General features: G+C 32.2%; 1 protein-coding gene across 1 annotated transcript; it reads right to left on the reverse strand.

Annotated features, from left to right (window-relative positions):
• Positions 1 to 447: 447 nt before the first annotated feature.
• Positions 448 to 27,779, reverse strand: LOC131841916 (A-kinase anchor protein 200-like). The gene is made up of 7 exons (XM_059190293.1): positions 27,640 to 27,779; positions 20,555 to 20,735; positions 19,001 to 19,201; positions 18,637 to 18,759; positions 3,890 to 5,488; positions 3,005 to 3,082; positions 448 to 2,922 (listed from the first exon to the last, which is right to left on the reverse strand). The coding sequence occupies exons 2-7, from the start codon at positions 20,720 to 20,722 to the stop codon at positions 2,890 to 2,892; spliced, it is 2,202 nt and encodes a 733-aa protein (XP_059046276.1). The 5' UTR covers positions 20,723 to 20,735; positions 27,640 to 27,779; the 3' UTR covers positions 448 to 2,889.
• Positions 27,780 to 27,838: the final 59 nt, after the last annotated feature.

Consider the following 27,838-nt stretch of genomic DNA (forward strand, 5'->3'; position numbering starts at 1 on the left):
GATATCATAATCTACGATCCCCGCAAAGCAATCGCGGCGGTCTTGTCGCCACCAACATAACATGCACCTTCATAGAGGACTACTGGCTGAAGGTATCGGCGCTACCGCTTTATATTTTATTATTATTATTTCATATATTAGTCTATAAGGTATATATAATATTGGCCATTAGTACCCTGAATTAAATAAAGAAATAAAACCATTAACATAAGGCAGGAGGAAGGTAATATAAATGCAAAAAAAATATCCAAGAGCAATGGAAAAATGCAGGGAGATCAGGGTGATGATGGTCATCATCTTGAGTCATTACCGAATTTGTGATTGGCGTCGCCATATAAGAGGCTTGACTTTTTTTCATTGATGAAATCTTGACGCTGTAAGAGTACAGGACATTTCTACTCAACTCCAATTGTATGAAAAAAGCCATAAGAAAGAAAAATAACTTGCTTTACTTTAAATTTTATTGATAAGAGACATTCACACATCAACATTTAGTTTAATTAAATTGGAATAACATATTAATTATTATTATTATACAAATTCCAATAGCGGGAATGAGCAAACAAGTTACACTTTTAAAATGATAATTATTTTACACAATACTGTATAAACTATAAATATCTACCTATATTTAAAAGTCTGCATTATGGAAAGTATTACTCAACGTTACTACGATATTTAGATTGTGTACAACAAGCTGAATTTCAGAATCAATGATTCCTACAATCATGTTTATCTTCATATGAACTATATTAATGTGTATCAAAATATTGCCAGGGAGTATAGGGCTATTATGACATGCAGTATGCATTTGATATGGAATGTCTCATTCGTGTTTACTGCTAATTGGAGTAATTCTCCCAGTCATGCAGATGTGTCACTTAGAATTTCATAAAAAAGGTATAAAATTACAAAAATGATTATGAAACCATATTAATATGCGAGTTATTGTAGAAACTGACACTATTGTATAGTAATATCAAACCTTACGACGAATAATCTAATTGTATAAGGTGGAAACCGATATAAGTACCTACTAATGGCAGCCCTCATTATCTGACTACCATCTAACTGTTACACATACTACAAGTCTAAATGTTACAATATAATGTCTGTATATTCATAAAAATTGTATAATATAATCGAAAAGTTGGCCGCTGAATATTTGCTCCAAAATTCCACATATACTTAAAATTTTCGTTTAATTTGGATTCGATGACCATAATAATAATGTAATTAATATTACTTGACAAATTTGTCTAAACAGTTACTTCTTATTGTAATAATATCTCACTAGGCATTGTAGTAACTTACCAATACCTAAATTCGAATATAATGAGTTTGACAGAGAGCCGTATTGTAACTAAATTTATACAACTTAACATAAATTAAAATTACAAGAAGAATAAGATACAAGTGCGTAATAAAAATTTAGCACAATAATGAGATAAAAGAAATTCATTGATATTATACCTCAACACCTTTAACACTTTACATTTAATTGCAAATTTTAATTTTCAATTTGACACAATTAACAGATTTTAATACATAAGTTTAATGAAATTCAATTAATTATTCTTATATACATTACAGCAATGTCGCAAACTACCATAATTAGAATTATATCGTATCATCACCGTATGGTATACATTTCATGTTCTCTATTACATTTAAACCACTGCTGTTACCATATTTATATGATTGTTTAGGTTACTTGAACAGTTTATATAACGAGTAACGTTATGGTGTCATTAACACCACTCATATCAATCACTCGTATCAATCCGGAAATATTCGATCAAATTAATTATTAAAATCTTATAATAATGTGCATTTATCGTAATTGGTAGCAGGATAATCGGCTGATGTTATTAGTAAATATTCCAAATCCATTGTCTAGATTTGAAAGAATAAAATTCTTTATACTATTAATAATAATACATTTAAATTATAATTTTTAAAATAATCGAATCAGTGTTTGTATTACGATCGACCAAAAACGAATAGCGAATTTAAGAGTAATGAACAAAATAAAAAAACTTATTATTACCAAGTTAAACATATATGGACATATAAACATGGTAAGTCAGTAATGTCTTCTCTAACTAACAAGTTTGGCTAGAACGCAAGATGTTCCCAATCATAACTATCTCCATGTGCATGTGGCACACACATGTATTTACAACAACCATATAATTGTACCTACGATACCCAATTCTATTATCAGGATTATATTCACAAAACGTGCCTCCCAAGAAGCAATTTCAAAATGTATTAGAAATTACATAGTTCAAAATGAATTAATTTTTTAGAAAATACATCGTGTCTGTGTAATCTATAATATTGAGACTCAAAGTTTTGAATGCAATCGTAAAGTAAGTTATTTTGAGATCGAATTTACTACATTTACGAAAAATGTGTCGAAGTGTCGTTAATTAATGGCAAATGTACAATACTACAAATTCACAATATTTCAATAAAATAATTATCTTGCAGTAATGATATTTTTGCAAAATTAAAATAATTTAAGGAGCAAGTAACACGCGACGACGTCAAACTAATACCCCTGTAATAATGGCACCAACTTATCGCACCGTATACTGCCTACATAACTTTGTTATTGTATATTATATAATTATAAAAAAACTCGAACCTAGCGAATAAAATGTATAAAATCTTAATTTTACAAAAGCAAAGCGCTAAACTTATACTAATAATCATTCTATATGAAATGTCACATTTGAACGGAAATCCACATCTTTGACAATATAAAATAAAAATCGAACTTAGTTCGATAATCACACCACAGTACTAAATGGAAATAAATTAAAGGCTCATTTTATGACACACAATGTGCCGGTGGACGTTGAGTTTAGTCATATGTGGTGATTAGTTGGCCACCGCCACGTCAGTCGTCGTCTCCTGAAAACAAATATTTCATTTTAGAACACATTTTTTAATACATATTTTTTACTACAATACTAATTCCTGTCGGTAAACTCACCAATTCAGTTTTCAGTTCTGGTACAACTGGAACTTCAGGGATCAAATCCGCTATTTTGTCGGTGACGGGAAGGTGTTCCTGTAATAATTACACTTAATGTATTATGTGTTGTGTATGTGATCTCCGGCACATACACTGTACTGTACACAGCCGAGCGCACACATACGCAGCTGAACCGAGCTGGGTCGTTATTTAATAATTTAAAATAAGACCATATTGTATTAGTGTAGATTTTAAAAGAATAATAATGTACTTTACGTGTAGGAATTGTCATATTACGACATAAATTAAATAAAACATTAAGATATATGAGACATAATACCAATGTCAATATGTTATTGAAATATAAGTAGTGGTTAAATTTATTATAAATTTACATTTATCATCACATGTTGCATATAGATAAAATTAACTTATGTATATTGTGTACCGTATTCAAATTATTACACATGTTTAATTAGCGGAACTAATTTGGACAAAATAGTACTACATTATTTTACAAGAAAAAAAAAATAACTTTAATAACATTAACAAGTAGTTGGAGCAATTAGCTAGACTTATCTATTTTTATAACTAAAAGTGTTAGCACAGAAGCAAAATATTGACATGCCTTTTTTGTTTTAATTATGATATCTACATTAATGTATGTTAAGCGAAATGGGAAAGGATAGGATGGGAGGGCAGCACCTAGCTGCATTGGCTGTATATGGGATATATCGATTCGAGCACACTCCAATTCTTCTTGTTATTGACGATCCACATGCTGATACAGATAATGCACATGAAACTAAATACGGCAACTGTTAACGGGATGGCAAAACGTTCTTTTATGTTACGTTACTAATCAATCCACTACAAGAGTAAGACTGTCCGGACAGTATTCACCTGTGGAATGTCCGCGGGTGGATCATCGTTCAGCTCCGGAGTTGCGGCCGACGATACCTCTGACTCGGAGCGACAGAGCTCGCTCGGTGGCAGCGGGAACGATTCAGACGCGTCATTGCTTGCTACGCCCGTCTCCTCGGGCGGCAAACACTCATTCGTCTCCGAAAGGGAAGGCGGCAAAGAGTCATCAGCAACTGTCGTCGTTGCTTTTTCTAATTCCATGTTAACATTATCTAATGGTGTTATGTCTGATACATCATCTATTTTTTTTATGACTTTGGGTTCATCTATATTATTACCATTGCACTCAATTATGACATTGTTGAGTGAATCTTTGATTTCGGTTTTCACAATATCTTCGGTGTATTCATCATTAATATCATTAGTATCATTTACAACTGTCACATTAGAATTAACGAGTGTTTCTTCAGAGTTGTGTGTGACTGTTACTGATGTATCAATATTATCTATTGGCGGGGGAGGAGGCAAATCTTCAAATTCATGGTTAATTTCAGAATTTTCCTGTATTTTGATGAGTTCAGAGTTAAAAGGAGGAGGTAAATTAATTTCTGGAGATGGTGGTTTTATTTCCGAATTCTCCTGAGGTGTTACATCGATTTCAGATGTTTTTGTAGATATAGCCTTAGGTTGTGGACTTTCGGGAGGGGGTATATCGATTTCATTACAATCTGGAAGGGGGGCCTTAATTTCTATATCAGGAAGCGTTGGATCCACTTTAATTGTTTCCGGAGCATTGATTTCAGATGTATTGAGAAGAGACATGTTCTCATCAGAAACTTCTGTAATTTCAGCAGCTTCTTTGTTTGGCTGAGATATATCGTTTTGAATGATTTTGGTAACATTCTTAGTTTCTAGATTATCTACGTTTTCTTTTAAAGAAGAAGAATCGCACAATTCATTATTTTTTTCTTGGACTATTTCGATTATTTTTTCCGGACTAATTTCTTTTAAGGGTAAGGAATTTTCATTCATTTTTTCGGCTTTGAGTACAGGTTCAGTTAGAGGTATATTTTCCTTAGACAAATCTGCTTTAGTGCCAAGCATTGCAGGCAGTGACGAAGTTGGGGTTTCTGTAGTGTTAGCTAGCGAAGCATCTGTCAATTCTGGTGCCATAGTAGTAGCGGCAAAAGAAGCCACTGATGAAGGAGGAGGATTAGCAGGAAGTGGTGGGGGCGTGGGTTCTATCAAAGGCATTTGTTCAACACAAACCTCTTTTGTGACAGGGATTTCAGGGGCCGGAACGGACTCAGTCAGTTCAGCTGGTTGATCAGGCTTGCTCTCCTCAATTTTCGTTACTTCAGGCTCATCACTTTTGGCTTCCTCCAATGATAGTCCATTTACAGGCAATTGCTCCACATCAACTTCGGCTTTAGGTTCAGGCCTGTCGGTTTCTGGGTTTGTTGCAACAGTCTCTTCAATGATAGGAGTTTCCACTTTTTGTGATTCTGGAGTAGTGCTTCCATTAGTGATAGGTTCAGTCACTGGAGTTTCCGGAGTCTTTTCCGCTTTACTATCAGTTTCAGGCTTTGCTTCCTCTGCGATTTCATTAATCGTAGTTTCAGTGGTAACTTCGGCCGCCTATGAACATAAAGAATAAATAACATAAATGTATATTCATATATAACAATATTTATACATCAGGCTTTCTGACATTTGTACTGGTGGTCAATCAGGTTTTTTTGCTGTAAATAGAGTTGAAAAATATTGAAAGATTCGTAAATGATTGAATTACTTAATCTAAAGAAAACTCTAGTGTGCTGTAACGAAAGAATTAAGTAGAACTAAAGATATGTAGAGACTATTACTTATTAAACTTTATTATTAGGGAGTTATCTAAGAAACTGTAATTTAAAAATAAAATTATAGGTCCAAAAATAAGCTTAAACGACAATAATAATAAAACGATCTCTTGTCCAACATTTCGACTTTTAATTATGTTAAATATTTTTCTTAAAGTAATATGTTATTAATGTGGTTAACCATGCACTATCACACATCTATTAATTAGCACAATCCCGTGTACCTTGTCTTCGGCCATATTTTCTATAATTATAGCAGTTGATTTCAAGAACGAATCCTGCTTAAGACTGAAGGGAAGCTGATAGAACCAATGTAATTTATAGTGCTATTTTTTTGTAACGGTAGATTGACGATCATTTTTAAATAGGCTGTTACCCTTCATTGGTCGTGAACGGAGATATATAATATTGCAAACTCGAATAGGGTTACCAAGTTTATTTTGTCAGTAACATTTGAGGAAAATTATAATATATAAACATGACACACACAATTATGATTTATTTCATTCATTATATAGAAAAGTAGTAAATTGCTATTATTACTTATTAATTCTATGAACAAAACAATCCGTTTGACTCACATTACTGATACAAGGAAAAAATATAGGAATCAATATAACATAAATTAATAACAATACAATTGAATTGTTAGATGTTTAATAGAAAATACTCATATTAGCAGAATATTTTTGTTTTTTGGACGATGAATGACAAATGTGAGTGTATTTAGATTAAACGTGATTATAATTTTACTTCTTTAAATAAAACATAACATTTTTATGTACATGTAGGAAATTAAAAAAAATAGACTAAATTTATCAATCAAATATAACATCCTTGATGTAAGTCTAACAACGACCGCATTTTTTACAAATTCTCCATAACACAGCAATGGGAACAAGGTCTCAAAACCGAAACCCGTTTGCGATGTATGGTCAATATCCCCGTGTTCGCCAATATAGGAAGGGAGCGTTAGATTAGCTCGCTCTGAATAATACTTTAGATAAACCCAGTCAACCAACTACTACGTTGATTAATCTAGGTCCTGATAAACAAAATTAAAAGTACCTGGTCATGGTCCAGTTCAATTAATTATAAAATATTAGTAACGTGTCACAATTCACATGTATTCTAGTTCCAAACCAAGCAGACATTTTACTATGGTACTAAACAATGGACAGAAATACATTGTTTGTAAATGAAAAAAAATTAATAATTTGTGCTTTTTTTTATTACAAACAATCAAAGGGTGGTTTCTTTCAGTTTATCTTAAAGAATCACAATTTGTTTGACCACTACCAAAATTTATATTCGTATTGTTCCTATTTACTTCAAATTGTATACAAAACTATAACTTGTATACATGACTTAAATTTTAATCACAACCCCATTTAAGCCAAGGAAACTGTGTACGACTCCGTAGGTTACAGATTAGTTAATGATTATTTTCATAATTATAATATAACTTTTTCATAATTATAATAATCACTTTTATATAAGTGATGGTGACGACAAATCAATTGTTTAAAGTGGCCGTGTACCAATTTAATTTCGCCTTCGACTCAATATTTGCATTAATATGAAGTAATCTTAAGGAGTACTGTGGTTCAGGGTAAGCCGGGACTCCGAGGATTACGAAGGTTGCTTCATATAAGGCAACAGCCCTTGTTACACATTTGTGTCTAGAGACACTTATTATTTTAAATGTTTAACAGAGTGCAGCTGTAAGTCAAACGAAAACAACAAATGTTATCTCTGAACCGCAATGATGAGGTGAACCACACCACCAAATTTTGAATGTCAGTAAATACTGAATCACTATTGTATAGCTATTGTAACATAAAACAGGGCGACGAAATATGTAAGTGGGCGGTTAATTGTGCTATTGAGAAGTAGAAAAATATTGGAATCTGAATTACCTAATAGGAGTAACCTAGTAACATAATAAATTAAGAAGATATAAAATTTAAATATAACAAAATAATTTACGTCCACCATAAACTGTTTTGTAATAAATAAAACAGATAAAATATATTATTTCAGTTCGTAGACACGCAACCGCACTGTTGTGGTGAACAATAAAACGATACCACTACACAAGGCCGTCTTTGTTTACTGATGTAGAAAGACACGCCTCAAGAGCTGCACTAATAGATGTATCCGATCCGAACTAAGTTTGGCAGCACTCGATAGGCAGAGTGCATCCATTATATAAAAATCATCGTAATATAACACTACAATTATAATTGACAGATTTAACAGATATGTATTGAAAAAATAGTACTGATACACACTATATATATATATATACGTCTTTATAATTCATTGTACTTTTTAAAAATATCAGATATTCTAATTTGATGATTTCACGGAAACTGAAACTTGGAATTTTTAATTATTTACTGATAATGAAACGACCTCTGTTTCGACTCACATAATACAAACAATTGTATTCATGAATATGACTGTTGGTATTTATCTGGATATTTCCACGAATATGTATACTGTATATGTTTAAAAACCCCCAGTTGTCTACTACCCATAGTACAAGCCCTGCTTTATTTGGGATTAGATGGCGCGTCAGTACATGATTAGTATAATTATACATATAGGTGATACAACTTGTAAACTAGTATGTTTCCAAACGTGGGATAAACAAGAACACTTGGCAAATTTACTTCTACATGAAAGCGATAGTGGTACTTCGTTTACAGATGCGAATGTTTACACTTCGTTTTTTGGGTAGTCTGAATTTACTATACCATATGTGGTTTATGGAACTTACAACAGTGGCGATGTCTTACTTGTACCTTCTTCCTTACATATAAATGAAAATGAAATTTCAAAAAGATTTCTACAATACAGTATTGGGATAACCAGGTATGTGAATGAATGAAATAATGTATGAAATAATGTATTTGTTTTTTAGAAGAAAAATTAATCATTAATACTACAAAACAACTAGTATATTTCTATTTTGAAACGAAAGTTAATTTATCAACGTATTTAAGAATGTAAACTTTATATAATTCTATATGAAAATATAAACCACTTTAATATTTTGGATGAAAATCCAAAATATTAAAGTGGTTTCCGATAATCATATCTATATATACTACAATTAAGTAATATATATACACTCATATACCTATACCTATACACTCGAATGTAAGCCTTTATCTATACGATCCTGACGCTTTATGTACACAAGAATTGCTCCTTTCATATTAGGTTGAAGAAAACACATGCACAAGTCGAATTTCAGTTCACAACTGTACTAACAAATCTATAGTACAATAAAAATTCAAAAAAACGTCTCTTAACCCGGACAATTAGTTAATCCCAAAAATAGCCTTTATAACAATATTTTTAGGATTATGGTCAAAAGTAATATCAAAGGCTAGTAGAGGAATTTCTTATTTATTCCACTACTTAGATATATTTCAAGTAAATAAATATGTCAACAAAAGCAGCTATAATTTTAACAGAATATAAATAGAAATTGGTCGCATTGGATGCATAGTAAACAGCCCGCATGCATTCTTGAATTAACCTACAAAAGGCATTATGTTCTCATTGATTGAAACATAATGCCACCCAATTTGGAAAATGCATTTATAAATTGATAAGTACTTTATTGAATGTATGTGGTCGATAATCGCTTACATGTCTGACAATAATCTCACGAGTAATATAACGACAGTAGTCCTTAACTAATTGGTTCGACCGCAATAAATGGACTGTGCATTAAAAGTACACCTACCAAATAACTTGGCCGTAAAATATTGTGTTGGCCGTTTGTAGATATAGACAATTCTATTGTTATTGCGATATAATTGTAGAACGATTGTTACCAACGAGGAGCAACGACCGATGTATGTGGGCTACTGGCTACTCAGAGTCTAACTTTCAACTTCGCCTCGCAGAAACGACTATTAAATTATATTTCCAATATGGAAACATTACAAAATTACCATTAATTTTATTATATTAGCAACCTGTCATAAGTATTTTAAATAAATATACGATTTATCGCTCTCATAATAGGCATATGTTAAAAGATCGACTAAAATAAATGGCCATAACATGGCACGCATACTTATTCTATTTAGTATTCGAATGCATAAAATTATTTAATAGTGATCTATTATTAAGAAGCAAGTTTTCGGAGGTATAGTTTCCTTTTATGTGTGGTTACCCATAGTACTATGTGGCGATCTATATTAATCAAGTCTAGTATTTCAATAGTTTTTTTTAATCGGCTGAGTAGTTCTAAAATGCTTTTACAGTACCTAACTCTCTAAAAAAACAAATTGACTTCTAAAGGTTTAGTAGCTGTTCTAATATATACAAAATAAAGAAAAAAAATAGGTAGCTGCTTAGTAATGAAGAGCCGGAAGGTACCTATACAAATTCGTAACATAATGTATGTATGCCATAGGATTAGAAATGGAATGGCATCCGAAACGAACGTTTGAAAGTAACAAGAACAATGCTTTCCACTTTAGCGACGGAGTTAGTTGCAAGCACGGGAAGCTAACGGTTATACTGAACAGGCTCGAACCAATGATTAATATCAATATCTACGTCCCCACTCGCTACTTGAAGGCTGCGTTGGAAAGAAAACGTGATTAATGTTAAAAAAGAAACAAGGTTTAACTAACAAGAGGAATATGAAATTCTTAAGGAAATTTTGGGATAGAGCTGGTGTTTCATTTTATCTTAAAACTTTTATATAAAACTACCACATAAAAACTAGCGGAATTTAGCTTGAACTCATTCGATTTAAAAATGTAAAAATAGAATAGATATTACTGTTTTCATGTGGTAGCTTGCAAATACATAATGAATAACACCATTTATCTCAATATTTGCCATAAAAGCGTACCAAAAATAATGTTACCGCAACGAGAAGAATAAATACGAAAGCTTTAATTACGCATGAAATGACCTCTCAGGTAACACGACATGGGTGCTATGCCGTGGCCGCGGTAGTACCCAGCGTCGCTTTATCCGATCTCTAACGGTAAATAAAACGATGAGGGAGGTGACTCACTAGCACTAAACGCCATACATTACGAGGTCTGACTATGGAAATGATGTTACGCTCTAAAAGCTGACATGAGCTGATGTTTGACTGTTTCGGTGTTATCGAACCGTATGATCACAATACACAATTTAAAATGCCAAATCTATATAATACTGTAGACAAAGGAAGGAGACTAAATATTAACGAATTATATCCTGTCATTTCACTACCGAGTCAAGTATAGATAGCATAAAATATTAAAAAAAACGGTTGGATGTTTTATACACCAAATTACATTATTGTACATAATATATTTGATTTGTCAGTTCTAGACTAAAATTAAAAATGTACGTTACGTTTACAACATGCAGTAAAATTGTTCTGAATGCTCAATGTATGTGCACATGTGATTGAAATGCAGTATAAGTTTAACGAGTTCTTTTAGGCTAAATCCAGTGGACCGTATAACACAAGAACCGACTCTATTGACTCCTACATTGACCTTGATGAATGAATGAATGACGAAAAACATAACACCCTCAAACTGTCTGTAGTATTGTAACGACAAGTGGTCATAAAAGATCCATTTAGGAGTCGGCGTGGGATCGTCCGTCGTACGAGTGTAATTTGCAAGACCAATAAATAACGATAGAGATAGAATCAGCGGGTTCAGGCGCACTGCTGTCATACCTCGCCATTATCAACAGTTGAACGCCCTGTCTTGGCACCGATTACACGATGCAACCGAGAATATAAAGTTGCTGTCAATTGAAATGACATTTTTGTTTTAATACAACTAATAATTTTATCAACTGGCTTTAAAACGAGAAGATTCTCAATTCGACCTACTGATTTTCAGTATATACTTATATATATGTATACTACATGTATTCAGTAATTCTGGTCTCCGATTTTGTGGATTATGTTCAAAAATGAAATAGTTTACTCTATATTGACGAACACTCATTAGACTATTTGTTTTTGCAATAGCATATGCTGGTGGTCACTCTTTTCTCTCAAATTATAATTTAAAAATTTATCTGTATTATTGTAAACATGTACAATATTTATTTGAAAGGAATACGAGCTGAATTTCTTGTCAGTTCTTCTCATCTTGAAACCATTCCGAACTGACGACGCTGGATTTGACATATCATAAGAATCTGTAATAGACCTACTAGTACCTAATAGGTTTTTCAAATATCAAGACTTTCAAAATTTTTAAATTTCAAACTTCAACTTAAACTTCAATTTTCAAACTTCAAAATATCTATGAATAGATATTTTGAAGTTTATTTATTTATACTTATTGTGATGTTATAAGGTAATTTTTTTTTCATACTGCCTTTACTTACCTATATTAGACATAATTGAAGATCATTATGACATATCTGCTATGTAAATTGTATTGTATTGTAATGACATTAACAAGTATCATCATATATTCACGGGTGTCTTATCAATTTACAGCGCCGAATTGACATTGCAAGAATTGTTTTTTAAATTTAAATTTTGGTTACGAAAACTCAAAGTACCAAATTAAAGTTTTAAAATATTTTTGTAATATGTAGTTGTACAATATTATATGTCACTAATATTTGTTTTAACTAAAATATTAGTACCTATGTTATAATAGGTGTTTCTGTATTTAAAAAAAATGTTCTATCAATTATTTAGTCTGTATATTACCTAATGATTAGTTATTATTAGACTAATATTTTTAAAGTTTCATTCTTATTTTCTCCTTACAAATTAATTCTAATAAATTATAATAGTGATTGGATACAAATATGACAAAGGAAATCAGTGGGCTAATTATGTAACTTCGTTCGCAACGATTTTCGTATGTAACGTAGTGAAAATGACGTCATCTGTCAATAATGCGATCATATAGACGCCATTTGACGCTGTCAACTAGCATTGCAACGTAAACGCAACTTTACATATCGATAAAAATTATTTCTATCGAATGTCGATTTAGTAACCTCGTTGCAACGTCACGTAATCGCTATTTTGCCGAAATGACAGCGTGGAATTGAAACGGTTTTTACATTATGAGAAACAATTTAGAAGGTGTTTCTTTTGGTTACAATCTTTAAAATATCAGCATTAGCAGCATTATTTATCTTGTTTTGGTAATTTTCAGTATTACATATATTTTTATTATATTAAATATTACGTAGAAAGTCGTGAAAAGGTTTTAAATTTATTAAAATGGGAAAATTGTCACGACTCACAACACGACATCAGTGTTGCCAATTCGATATTTTATTTTCGTCCCAAATCACATAGAATGTTGTATTAACTAGAGTAAATGTTTAATATAAAATTAGGGTTGATTATGATATTAATATAATTAAAAAACTATTTCAATGAATACGGTGCTCTGTGAACGGAATACAACGTTTATGATGCTCTGTGATTTGTTTAAAGTAAATAAATTTATTTGTTTAAAGTTTTTACAATTATGTACAAATTTAAAAAGATGTGCCCATATCATTTTAAATTTATATGGATACCTACGTACTTACCTAGGTATCTATAGCAGAAAAGAAAATTTAATTTGTAGGTTAGATTAATATTATTAATGATTATAAATAGTTTGTATAAAATATGCTTTTATATTCAAAATTATTAACCTTATTTTTTCATTAGAATAGAATAGACTTTCTTTATTTTATTTTATTAAATGTCTATTAATAAAATTAAAATAAAAGAACAAGTGAACGCTGCAGTATATTTTGTAATTTTTGAACGCAATAAAAATTGTTTCAAATCAACCAACTAGTGTAACAACCCAATAAATTAAAATGTATCGCTCTAAAGGTATAAGCTATCTAATGTACTGACTTTTTAAATTGGTCGGATTAACAATATTCCGCTGCAACTTCATAGTAGTGTTTTATCGCTAGAAACGATTTATGCTGCCGTCATTCGACCTTACTTGATCGCATTTTTTAAATTGAAATGATTTCATATTGCATCACAACTTCAACAGAAACAATTTCATATCGTGTTACATAATTAGCCCACAGTTCAGTTCAGTTTCAGTTCCCCGTAGCCTGCAGCAACAATACGTAAACACTTAAATACTTTCACGGAGACATTGTCAGATCTCGTTATATAAAAAAAATAATGTATTAGCACTGGCAATGAAATGTAAGGTGGCAACACTGAGAAGTAGTTTTATGGATGGATTGAACTGACAGCGAGAGAGAGAGTTGAAGGTTAGAGTTATTATTATTAAACAAATAAGAGAAATGTAATTGTAAATGTTGGAGGCATAAATAACAAATAATATACCATTATTTAGAAAGTGCAAAAGTATTCATATATTATTAATAAATATTTACATTTATAATTAACACAAATGACCCTACCAGTAAAGCAATAATTACTACATTAAAAAGGGTCGATGACCAAGCATTGAACAATGGAATTTTGACTATACTATTTAACCGGTGAACCATAAGATTCATAAATCAAAATGTTACTATTTTTATCTTATAAATATCATTATATACAGCATTTCTAATCATTTCAATTCCTTAAACTGGATATTAACAATTACTAAAGTCGACAAAAAAGATTATCTGGGAAACTACTGTTTATACTAAACAAAGCATACGAATGGTATGTTACCCTTTTAAATCCTATTCAATATGAAGTACTAACTAAATTATCGCCTACATGAAGCCCTTTGTTCCGCGTAAAACAATGTGACTTTGTATCAATTACAGTGAGAACTTTAGAATCAATACTACTAATACGGATCCAAAGAGTTCGTTGTTCATCTAAATAGTATTAATTGACAACAGAATCTAAATGATGGATGACTAATAACCAAATAAATAAAGATCAAATGGACATTCAAGTGGCACAGTAGTTACATACAATACAGAAGCCTTAAATTATTCAGCCGTGTCTGCCTATTAATTTGCTATTAGTTAATTAAACATACCACTACAGTCAAATCAACAAGAGCATAACGTCACAAACAGTATTACTAATTGTTCTGAGATAAATGTTCTTGATCTACTAAGTATAATTTTCAGCTCGTCTTAAAAATATTGTAAAAAGACGATATATAGGTTTTTGTCTTAAAAATGACGAATTATAATCAGTTAGATAAAGGAACGACATGAAAAGCTATTTTCGTGATAGCGAAAGTGGAAGTTTAGTACGGAAAGTATTGTATACCTGAACACCTCTATAGACGATCGATACAATATGTTTCGATTATTTGAGAATCTTGTAAATAGTATATATTTAGTTCGGTTTGTTTCACCCGATCGTGGATTGAATACACTGTTTGAATTGGAAGGAATAGTATCAGAAGGTTCGGCAAGGATCCATAACAAACCGACAGCCCTTGCTTGTTATACCTATATCAACGTGTTATGAAAATACCGATAGATGTGTTAGTGCAATGGCGACACCCATTTAGTAAACATGCAACGTGAGCCACGTACTCATCGTCTTACCCTACCGGTAGTGACTTTGATACAATTTTACGTGTAAACATATTTGCTGCACATGAACATGTCGCATTGTTCATACGATACAAATGTAGCTGGTGCAAATAGCTCATGTATACTGTGCGTCCGTTATTAATTAGCGAGCATAGTTACTAAAATAATTATATCACGACACTGATATGTGTATACATATGCTAGATTAAATTAAATATATCCTAAAGTAACATAGCATTTGTTATCAAGATCAAGACGACGACTAAAATTTAATATACACAAATCGAGGGAAATATTCAACGTATTGGAAAATAATATAATAATTTTGTCTAATTACTCAATTGATTGAATCCTAGCGTGGTCTTTTTTCTTTCCTTTCTTATTGTGTTCTTCTATATCTCTACCGTGTTATTTTCTAAACAAACATTTTTCTTGAAATACGCAATATATACTTTTCGAGTGACAGGCCTCTTTATAATACATATAATCACAGTAAATCATCTATTTTCAATGATTCAAAAATCGTCGTTCTATTATTCCGGAATCAAAATTCATCGGTACCTGCATCATGATATTTTTGCGATATACGATAGATAAGAGAACATTACTGGAGATCGAGAAGCGGTTTGCCGACTTCCTACGTGTAGCGTCATGACCGGCTGTGGAACTGGGGTCCGGACCCAATCGCCCACGAGTCCGTCGCAACTCGCAATACCTGCTGCGGTTTGCTAATTTTATTTTACACTGTTTACAAACTCGTTTGGAGGGCGGGAATGCCGTAAGATTGGCAACATCTATTTTACCTGTAAAATTACCTACAGCAAAAACACAAAAATCTTTGAATATTAATATTAAAATGGAATTTTGCTGTTGTGCATTAAAATTTAAATTAAATTAAATATAAAACAAATACATTATCTCGGTACGGCGAATGTCGAAAACAACGTTCATATCTGTTTTTTTTTTAAAGCAAGTGTGCATATGATTGCTTGTAATCAATGTGTATATAGATTGCATTCAAGAGTACTTAGAAACCATGACAGATAATGTAGCCCAGTAGGTCCGTTTATTATGATGGGCTAACGGCCTTTTCCGACTTCGTCCTCGTCCCATTATCTCCCACTGGTGTTTCACTAGCGCGCCTATATGGTAGCTTACTACATTATTATTCTTCAAAAGAAATTTACATCTATACTTTCTAGTATAGTTCAACATTTAATGTGAAATATATTTTCATATCAGTTTTTATACGCAATTTGTAACGAACGAGTACCAAAATACCCAAAGTCTACAGTGTTTACTCTGTTAAAGTAAGTCAACTTACACATGTGTTAACAAAAGCTTCTTTGAATAACAGCTCCCTTTTTATTAAGAAATACAATATTTAGTAAGACAAATGATCAAAGCTGTTAGTGACTGAAATGTGTGACGGACGGTAAGGTTAAAATTTCATTTCATTATGAAGTCGAGTATATTTGTTTTATCCTACTCATCCTTCGTTTACTTTAAAATAAGGATGAGTATTAGCTGTTACGTACTCTGTGTTCGCGTCGAAGTTGAAGTTTTCATGATTCAGCAAAAATCTTAGTGGATTGCTCATTTTCTAAATTTCGGCTTTCAGACTTTTTTTCCACAGACAGACTCCGTGCTCTTATTATGGGGCGACTTAAATTATTAGGTTTTCCAGACTTAGTAATTGTGCCTGTGTGCAGTCAGGTAACAATAAGATATTTTATAAGAATACTCGTATATGGTTTCCGTTTTTTTTGTTAACAATATCATATCCAAATTGTATGGGATAGACATGTACTTAGTGTTCTCTATGAAATATGTAACATGTAGATTTAGTTAACAGAGCAATATAACTGATTTACTGGGTCCACCAAGTCTGCAATAGAGTTAATGAAAAATTGAAGTTAAGATGTCAGTATACTTTAGAATTGTAAAGTGAATAATGGTGCGCCCATTATCCTCCAATGTTATTCCAGATGCGGGCTGTGTAGATCACTCAATACAATATTCATTTGTTCATTCGAACTTTTGTAACTGTGCTAATAATCGGGGGCCTATTACTGAAAGATAAAATAGACAATGCTAAATCTGTTACTTTAAGGGACTTCCTATTGTGAGCCTGTACATTCCTCATATTGTCTTTCATAATTTAACAAGAAACTATTATTCCGAACGCGTCTTCCTACCTGTGCTTCGTAGTATTAGGAATACCAAAAGTTTGTAACTTTTTTGTTGTAATGCGATCGGAATAAAACAAACAATATTAAGTTTACAGTAAAAACCGTGTCCAAATAGGTTAACCTTTTTCGAATTAACACGCATAACCCTACAGACAAATACACAAACATTCTAACAATCATTACGTTAATACATTTCTCCAATAATGGTTTTATAGTATATAATCCCATATACTATAAGAGTTCAGTAATATTTTTATTAGATGTGTTGTGGACATAAGTTAACATTCGAATTTACTCCTAAACACTAGTTATAAGATTTTTATTACATTGACGTCATACGTCAATTGTCAATGGGCTAAGCGTCGTCTGTAGTATTGAGTGATATCGTGGCCGACAATGGCGGCTCACGTTTGGTTAGTACGGATATAGCACCACTTTGAATTATAATGCGCATTGTTCTTCGCGCCCGCGCTGCCGCCCCGCCAGTTTGGGTGCAATGCACTACGACGCAATAGTTACTTGTCATAGAAATCGTTGGTTTCCACTTGGACTTATTTCAGCAGCAAGGCCGAGTTATCAACAAATCAAAGGTTGACAGATAGAGCTAAGCAAATAAGTTAAAACATATTTCTGTACATGGTCAAATGTTGCAAAGTTAAATAATGTAAAAGTTAATCTCTACGTATGGTCTCCTTGAGCGAGATCGCACATGTAGATTCTAGGTTAGATCAACGGTACTTGCAGACACGACGCGAGTTGGTACGCCAGCCCCTGTCAGTACTCGTTTTTGACCACACGTGCGCATGAAAATTAAATTCTCAGATGGCGTTGGCCAATAACTAGGAATAGCTAAACGAGGATGGTTCTTATTACACTTTGCATCTGACATTCTAGTTTTATTGTAGTAGTCAGCAAAAGTACACACTGTAGCGAACTCCGAGAAAGTGGGTCTGTTACATCAAAATACAATTACTATGATAGATTGACTCAAAACCTTCGGCGTTTTGATTTCAACGAATATTGGCAATGGCATTGACAGCTCATTGTCGACTCTGACCTACTCTGACAGTCATTGACAGCATCTGCATTTGTAGGAATATTTTTTTGTATCTATAAGCTTTACATGTTTAACGCTATATTAGAAAGTTTATCATAACTCGTACTAAGAAATGGGCTTTAAATCTTAAAATCATTACACTAAAAAATGCTAACCATTATTTCACAATACACCTACCTCTTCCGGGACCTTTTCTGCCTCTCCATTAGTTTTAGGCTCCTCTTCTTTTTGTTTCTTCTCCTGTTTCGGTTTATCTTTTCGGCTGAAACTGATAGATCTGAGCGACCATTTCTTCTTGACCTGTCCGGGACATCGTGCTAATGTTATTACACATCAAATTACGCAAACACATGCTAATACATGTTAGACATTTGTTAATAATTGTCTTTAAATATATTATGCTTTGCTACTTTGTAAACTATAATTATTAATGTGAATCAAATTACATTCCTTATAATAACATGTCTGTACTAATATAGATAAGTAATGAGAGTTAGATAAAGTTATCGGATTTCTGAAGATGTAGTCAAAATAAACGTACCCTTTCCTTCTTCGGCTTCTTGCCATCCTCAGGCGCTTGAGGAGACTCAATGCCATTCTCTGGCTTCTGCTCCCCGCTGTCTCCATTAGTTACCGGTGCAATTTCTTTCTCCTTTTCATTATCTTGTTCCTTTGATTCCTTTTCCGTAGTAGCGTCTTTCTCATTTTCAGGTGTTCCAATTTCTACTTGTTTTTCTTTATCCTGAAATATGACTTTCTATATACTTTCGTGTAACGATGTATATTAAAAAACAGAGTTTTACAATTGTACAAGATTATTAGCTGTCCCGGCAAACGTTGTTTTGCCTTAAAATAAAAATAAAAATTTAGGGGTGGACTACCCCTAACATTTAGGGGGATGAAAAATAGATGTTGGCCGATTCTCAGACCTACTCAATAGGCTCACAAAATTTCATGAGAATTGGTCAAGCCGTTTCGGAGGAGTATGGGAACGAAAACGGTGACAAGAGAATTTTATATATAATTATAATTATAATTATATAAGATAATAATAATTGTCCGCATGATCCTATAAATTAACTGTAAAAAGTAACATTTGAACATCGCCATCCCAATAACAATGTTCATACGAAATTTCATGCTTTAAAACATCATCCTCATAGTTAGGATAATTAGATTATACCGTTTTTTTTTCACATACAAACAATAATATTCTTTAAGTTATAAACTGTAAATTTAAACAATAATTAATGACGGATGACACATATGTATCAGCACATTAACTCGAACATTTTCTTGTTTTAATAAGCGGTCGCTTCGTGTTGATGAATCATTGAGCTAAGTCTGAATCAACACGAGTTAAAGTACATTTTAAACTTTTACAGTGGGGTCACTACATGCTCATCCTGATATATTTCAGATGCTCGGGTGACACTACCGTTTGATTGTAAAATAACGTGATGAAAAAAATATTAGATATGAAGCGGTAATTAAATCATTTTACGGGAGTCTTAATGAAACGCTATAAATTACAAGCTAAATAATTTATAATGCAGTATATATTGCACCGTTAACTAAATATGCATTGTCTGTCGAAACTTACATATTCAAATTGTCGACAATGCGCGAGAAATATATCTGGCGATGCAAGTATTCATGGGTTGCAGTGATCACTTAAAATGAGACAAAGAGTATGCATTCAATATGTTTAATATCAAGTCATATTTGGTTTAGGATTCCAAGTGAAACCTGTATAGGGATCAACGCATGTAGGAATTGTTATCTATAAAGGAAGTCGTGGGACGAATGTCTACGAAGTGAATCATTAAAATTCCTCAACTGGAATATCTAATAATAGTACAAACTTTAATAAACATTGCTATATCGTAATAGAACTTTCATTATACTTGAAATAATAACACATGAATTAAGGGATTGCAAAAACAGTGTCGTTGTGGTTTTGTCAGTTTTTGTTTTTGAACCCTAAAAATTTTATTAATCAGAACCAACTTCGTGCTTTACGATTGAATTATAATAGATTCCATATCAACAAACCGTATGGCAAATATACAGTATTCATATGAATTTCACTTACCGTGTCATGTATATGGGCATCGCCGTTGAGCTGTGGTTTGACTGCATCGGAGTCGGCGATTTGCTCAACACGGCCTTCACCGCCGGCACCCGCTACTGCCACTTCTCCAGCACCCTCGGCCTCCTTGCCACTTATATCAACTGAGCGCTTGCTTTGTTTAGCACCCATCCTAGCTGCTTATCTGTAAAAAAATATTGATAAGTTTTTTCATGTCTGGTTGCTCATATTACAATGATATTGTGCTTAAACTGTTGGTAAGTGGTAATTCTAATCTGTAAAAGTAATAGGCAATTATAGATATCAGATTAGAAATATCAATCTTAATTTGTGACATATACGTGTCATAGGGGATATAAAATGTATTATTTTTAGTCTATATCCTACACAAGTAATTGTATATTTTTAACAAAACAATAGATTTACGTTTCCGATTAACAACATCTGTACCTCACTCATTTGAGCATCTAATCTATACTAGACTACGTGACGGAAATACAAAACAAGAAGTCATAAATGACGCATACTAAATAAATCTGATTCGCATTTGTGAAAGAAACATCCGGATACCCATCGTATATATAATTTGCGAGTTTCTATAACACGACTCACTTATATTTTGCTTATTATTAAATGAAACATGCTGATTTGTACAAATATACAGATGGAAAATTCAGAAGAATTCAGTCAAGTATTTTTTTTATAATTATATTATGTGTATATGATCACCGTTGTAATAAGAAGTTGATTAGTTGCAATTATAATTGTGACCGTTTTCACAACCTTTATTACATTGCAATGGGTATTTTACATTACAGTACATATTTACATTTTCGAAAACAATACTCTTGTCGTAATTTTGTGTCAAAGTATAGAACTAGGTCAAGATTAGTATATCAATAGGGATAGGAAATTCTTAAATTGAAAACTGGCAGTTATTTTTAAACCAAATGCACCTAAAACAACACAGTTGAATGGTTTTCAGACATTCAGGTAGTACCTACGTACGCATCTATAGCTGCAAAAACTGACAAAACTAACTGAATTGAGTTAAACTGACAGTCAAGGCTTAAGAGATTGTATTTAAATAAGTTTACTTTATAGAATTACGTAGTTCGTAAAAAGGGTATGTCAACGAAATTAATATGAAAACAAGACATCGCTTACAAAATAGTCATATCTCCAGCACATTCACTACGAGATTGTGCCGACTACATCGAAAGAGGATGCATATACGATATTTATAATTTTTCAGATGCTAAATTATTAAAGCTCTTACTTAAAAGTCTCTTTAAAACATGATCTGGGTTATCTTATTAATACTGAACACTTGGCCGAATTGTTAATTTTATTACTAGCGACTAACCTCGGCTCTGCCAAGCTGTTTGGTGCGGTTATATATAACAATTTGTTCTGTCGGAGATCGCCCCGGGTATCCTTGTATTATACATGTAAACCTTCCCCTTAAATCACTCTATCTATTGCTAACTGCATTAAAATCAGTTGCCTAGTTCAAAAGATTTAATCGAACAGACAGAGGAAGCGAATTTATACACTATGTAAAGATAACAATATGCAATGCGAAGGTACAGATACTATGCCAACTGATTTGGAATAGAAATCATTAGAGTAGGTCACGGTGCTGGGAAGAAGATAGAAATAAATCTTAACTGGCAAAAGGCAACTGAAATAGACTCGACGAAAGTGCATCTCATTGTTGCAACTTGCAAATGGTTCAATGTCTCATTATATGCACTATATTTATAGATATATACAATGTATAATATTATAGATTAGGTGACATTGTATAGTAGAACTAAAAGCAATTCACAAGTAATTTGAAACAGTATTTCATCAGGTTGAATGTCCGTTTAAAGAATAAAACACTTAAAATATAAATTAAGTATAGCGACTGTTAAATTGAAAAGAATAGAAAATGCAAATTTTTGATGACTGACACAGTATAATTAATATGACAAAGTAAATTAGAATCCATAACAATATTTACATTTAACAGTATCATAACATTACTCGTTACCACAGCAATGGCTGCCGGCATGTGATAGAGATTATTATTCGTAGATGGCACGTCAGTTGCGTTTGTTTTAAATGAGTTTAGTCGATATAGACAGAGCACATTATAAACTGCCGTTTTCATATTATCCACAACAAGTTCACGCACCAAAACATAGGGGACGGTCAGGGAGGAAGTGCGGTCCGATCGCCATTATTAACTAACATCCGAATAACAGAGATGAATGCATTTTATGGCCACAGTGGAGAACTTCAATTATCCACATACGCATTTTCCAATTATAATAACACATATATCCCACAGGTAACTCAATAAATTATTATTGAAACTGAAGAGTACTGGTTGTTATAAAATGTTTACATATAATAATCCGAAACAATAGCATGATCTTAAGAAAAGAAAAATCCATGATATATATATATATATATACATCTAATAAAACAGTAAAGAATTTATTACACAATGAATAAGTTTATTTCTAGTAACTTAATAGTAAAACTACTCACAGAACAACAGCTATAAATTACTAGATTTAAAAGTAAACACTGAACACGTAGCTACCACGGAGTTGAAAATGAAACTGAGAGTGCGTAGTGTAGTAAGCGCATAGTTATCGTACATTGGTCATTAGAAGCAGGCCGAATTCCTAGTGCATCGTTGAATTTATCGTTCATTATCTTACTCGTTACTCTCAATACAAACATAAATAGCAGTAACATTAGTCACGCAGTTCAATCTTATCTCGAAACGCAAACATACATTGCAGACAAAAATACCACCATACAAACGACCACACCACCCGGACTTGACTCAACAAAAAAAACTTGCGTCGCCATTTCAGCTATTCAATTTTTTTCGTAAGCTATAGTCATGAACGATAAGCAGTCAGTATGTGCACGCAGTAGATTAGTACCTATTGTAAATAGCACTTATTTATTCTGTACCATAAGCAAGTAGGTACTTTTTACGTACAATCTATTCATATTATTACTATGCTATACTAGGTTATTACGATTAAGTAACTATCTTTTGTTTGATCAGTATTAGTATTAAAGAAACGTTATTAAGTACGCCGGTCATCGCGTAGGTGCCTATATTCACTCGAAATGGTTCACGCAGTGAGTTTATTGACCTGTTTTATGCCCCCACTATGTCGTTTTTTTTTGTTCAGGCAGTCAACCCGAACTTATTGTCATCGATGGTACAATGGGAGGCACTTGGTGAGCGAGGTCGTTTTGATTTAAATAAGATCCGAGGATATCGGCGACCTTGACTTGGTTGCGTTCAAGGTCGATGGTCGGGATAGTGGGTGTAGAGTAGACAATTTCATAAACGTTCTACAAAAATGTCGAACCGTTGCATTCAAAAAAGATTAGGTATAACCACGTGCTAGTTAGTATAGACTGTACGTTGATTTCAAATACATATATGTATACCCATAAATCATCTACAAAATAATGTAAGTGTATGGTTTTTTAATTGCGACGATTATTTTTTAGTCTTACTTACATGTAGACACAATTGAAAATTTTTACAACATTGAAAATAATACCATGTTTTTAAAAAATTTAAAGACAATACCATTCAAAACGATGTGAAAATAATTTTATTATAGTATCACTAGCCTCTAAGCAAGTACCAACTAATGTAGGTAGATACGCTACGCTGTACGTGTGCGGTACTTAATACCACATTTTATTACAGTTTATTTGCACTAAACTTTCCTAAAGTATACCACAAATATTCTAGTGAAATTTGTTCCATATCACACTAATGGCAAACATTAAAGTACATACACGATAAGTACTACGGTTTCCGCTTCCAAACCGTCGACCATAGCACCTAATTAAGTCTGAATAGTAAGTGTTTATGGCGAATGATTATTACACTTAGTTTTAATATCAATTAGTTCGGAACAAGGGACAAATGCTTAGGGGTTAGTATGCGACTCACCTGGTAGTAATCAGTTTACAGCCAAGTAAACCATAAATTCATTTGTCCCCTACGCTATAAAAATACACAATATTATGGATGATTTATATATCACGCTACAGTTTATAGGTTAATATGTTAGATGCTCTAAATTTTAGAAAGTGTACATACAAAAAAAAAACAGCGGAACTGAATGTTTACGTCGACAAAAGAAGATAACGCAGCATCGTGTGTATGTTTATTAATGCATTTAATATTGATACACCACTCCATAGTATTTACTATATTTAAACGAAATGCCAGTAACATAAAGGAAACCGTAGGTACAGTACCATTGCAAGTGTAATGCAAATGCGTAGATAATACATTAATACATGCATATATGTACTTACCTGCACGCATTTATGCAGAGAGAACGCGCACTGTAATTATGCTGAGTGGAAAATCGATAGATGGCCGCCAGTTATAGATTTAACCACAATTAATTTACGATCCGAGTTAATAATTAGAGCTTTGTCCTAATAAGAGATATCTACAAAATAATCAATTCCTGATACCCGATTAAAGATGAATTTACGGCATGAGACATCTGCATTCTGGGATGAACGAAACATCTTCTAATTTACACGCTTGTAATATTACTACTTACGATCGTATATAACAGAACATTCTGATGTAATGACAATTTATAATAAAAAAATATAGTTCAGTAATAAAAACATAGTGATACGAGAACATATACCTTTATACTAATTCACATTGTATCCGTACTGTAAATTAACCATCATGAAGTTATGTTTTTTTTTCGTTTTTCGCTAAAGAGAAAACAAACTATGACAAAATACATAGCTGTACACAAAGAAAAGCTTCCAAGTAGACAGCAAGCAATACGGTTATTAACCAACACCAAACTTTTTTTCTGTATAGAAAGACCTTTCATTTGATACAGTATTGACATTACAATGAAATGTGAAAGTGTATGATATAAGTACACAGGAGAGGTGGGGATTGGCAGCAATGGTAGACCCATTGTTATTAATCCTAGTTATCAAGTCAGCAGCACAGTTCTACCTGAAAAACATCAAGGCCAATTCCAAGGAATAGAAGGAAGTACATTACTGTTTATATTATATCGTATCTCCATTCGCCACTTGAGTGTCATCTTTTCCCTATATCTAAAGTCACAAGAAAAAAATCTAAACAATGTCATCTATGTGATTTAATAAAATGATTTTGTTTGTTTGATTTTTTATTTTGTTAAAATTTTTCATGGACAGGAAATTTGAAAAATAACGTCTTATTCTCGCTAGGTACTTACTTTTTTTTTTTTAGTTGTGACAGTACTTTCGAAGATGTGTTATTTGCGTATCAGTTGATATAAATAAGTTTTTTATCGATATGTCAAATATTAGAATAAAAATGATCAATGTTACCGAACACCGTCGAAAATTGTATGCCTATAATAATTTTAAGCCGTCATCTCTGGTCATTTTTGGGCGTTATCAGCTATTTTTCGAATGCCATGACCCACGTCATTTATACTTAATTATCGAGATCAATGGACACAACTTGGCGATTGTAATTCAATTAATAATTTGACCAAGCGAGCATGCGTTATATACCTATAGTACATTCACGGAATTTTACAGTTCTCGATTCTTAAAAGCTCCGATAAGAATACAAAGAGGGACGAAACCATTATCCCTTCAGCTTTCGAGCGTTATGTTTGTGAATAGACAAAAAAGAGAAATTGCAAAAAGAATCATTGAAATACTCAATCGATATCAACGAAGGTACCTATAACCTGTAATCCAGTCGCGCATATTTCTCTCGATAATAGGTAAATAAAAGACGGTTAATTGATTATGTAGGTTGGAAATTACGATTTTTTAAACGAAGTATTTTCGTAAATAAAAATTCTATTAAATCGTAAAATATAGTTAAAGCATAATTACAAGCAATAACCCTTTTTCATTTCGATAGAAAAATATGATTCTACATATACCATCATACCGAAGAGGAGGACACAAGTTAACTCACTTATAGGAATATAGTAAATTTATTATTTTAACAATGAAATAATTACTGTTAAGGCCTGTTTCTGGACATTTCCAATGTCCATAAACAAGACAGTCTTGTTTATGGACATTTTACTTATTTTAAATTCGTACTGTTCACTTTATTCGTTTATACTGTTTATATGAAACTATGATTATATATGATTATATGGTTCATTTACACATAGAGTACAAATGTAAAATATTCGGAATGTCTTTTATCGAAATAATAAGACAAGTATATAATTAACAAATTAGTAGAACAAAATGGTTATTGGATTTAATTGATAAAATGTTCTTGTACTTATATCATTGTTTGGTGTGCAATATATTTATATGACTACAATCGGTGATGACATAAAAGTTCAGGTACTATCTATAAGCTAAATACTGAGAAATTTTAAAACTTACGACAACAGCGTTTTCTCGCATCAATCTACTACGTTAACGTTCGTAACAAAAAATTAGGTACAATAATCTAAGAATTTTAATGCAATTTCTACTGAAATTTTAGTGTTTGCATCATTATTTAAGATATTACAACATTTTCACGTACTCACAATATAACTGCACCCCTATGTCTCCCCTTGTTACTCATAGCGATGATTCATCGTAACAATTATTCACAAAGAACATGAAACTAGGTGTTACCTTTATATTGCTTTATTATGTGTTTATAAAAGTAATCAATTGACCAATATAAATGATATGAAATAAGCATACAGAGTACTGAAATTTAACATTTTATAATTTCAAATTTACAATATACTTCATAGTACATTAAAATTGAATAAAATATTATCAGGTTTTTCAGACTCGATAAAGAAAATGAAAAGTGACTAAGCAATGAAAATTATTTTATTGGAAGCGTAATGTAAATATTTTAATTTAAAAAAAATATGAAAAGGCGTAACCGCTTTACTGAACTCCTAAGATGTTTGAGATACAGAGACAGGAATATAAAATGATGCTAAGATTTTATGACCCGGCATTTTGCATGGAAATTGTAATTAAAATATATTATGAAAAATGATGACAAAAACTTATCTTAATTCAAGACTTACCTCTAAACTGTTCAATCCAAATTATGTGGACAAAGAATTTACACTATATAGGCAAAATTTATTCACTTTCAACATTCACAGCCCAACACAATATGGCGACAGGATGAAATCCCCACCATTAGAAATTCGAAATTGAGACGCAATAGTGATTGGTTCTTTTCACCAGGACGCTTCATGTTAGCCAATATAATGATAACAA

This window comes from Achroia grisella, unplaced genomic scaffold (genome assembly GCF_030625045.1).
Source record: "Achroia grisella isolate CSIRO2021 unplaced genomic scaffold, CSIRO_AGI_Agris_v1 utg204, whole genome shotgun sequence".
In the NCBI taxonomy this organism is placed as follows: Eukaryota; Metazoa; Arthropoda; class Insecta; order Lepidoptera; family Pyralidae; genus Achroia; species Achroia grisella.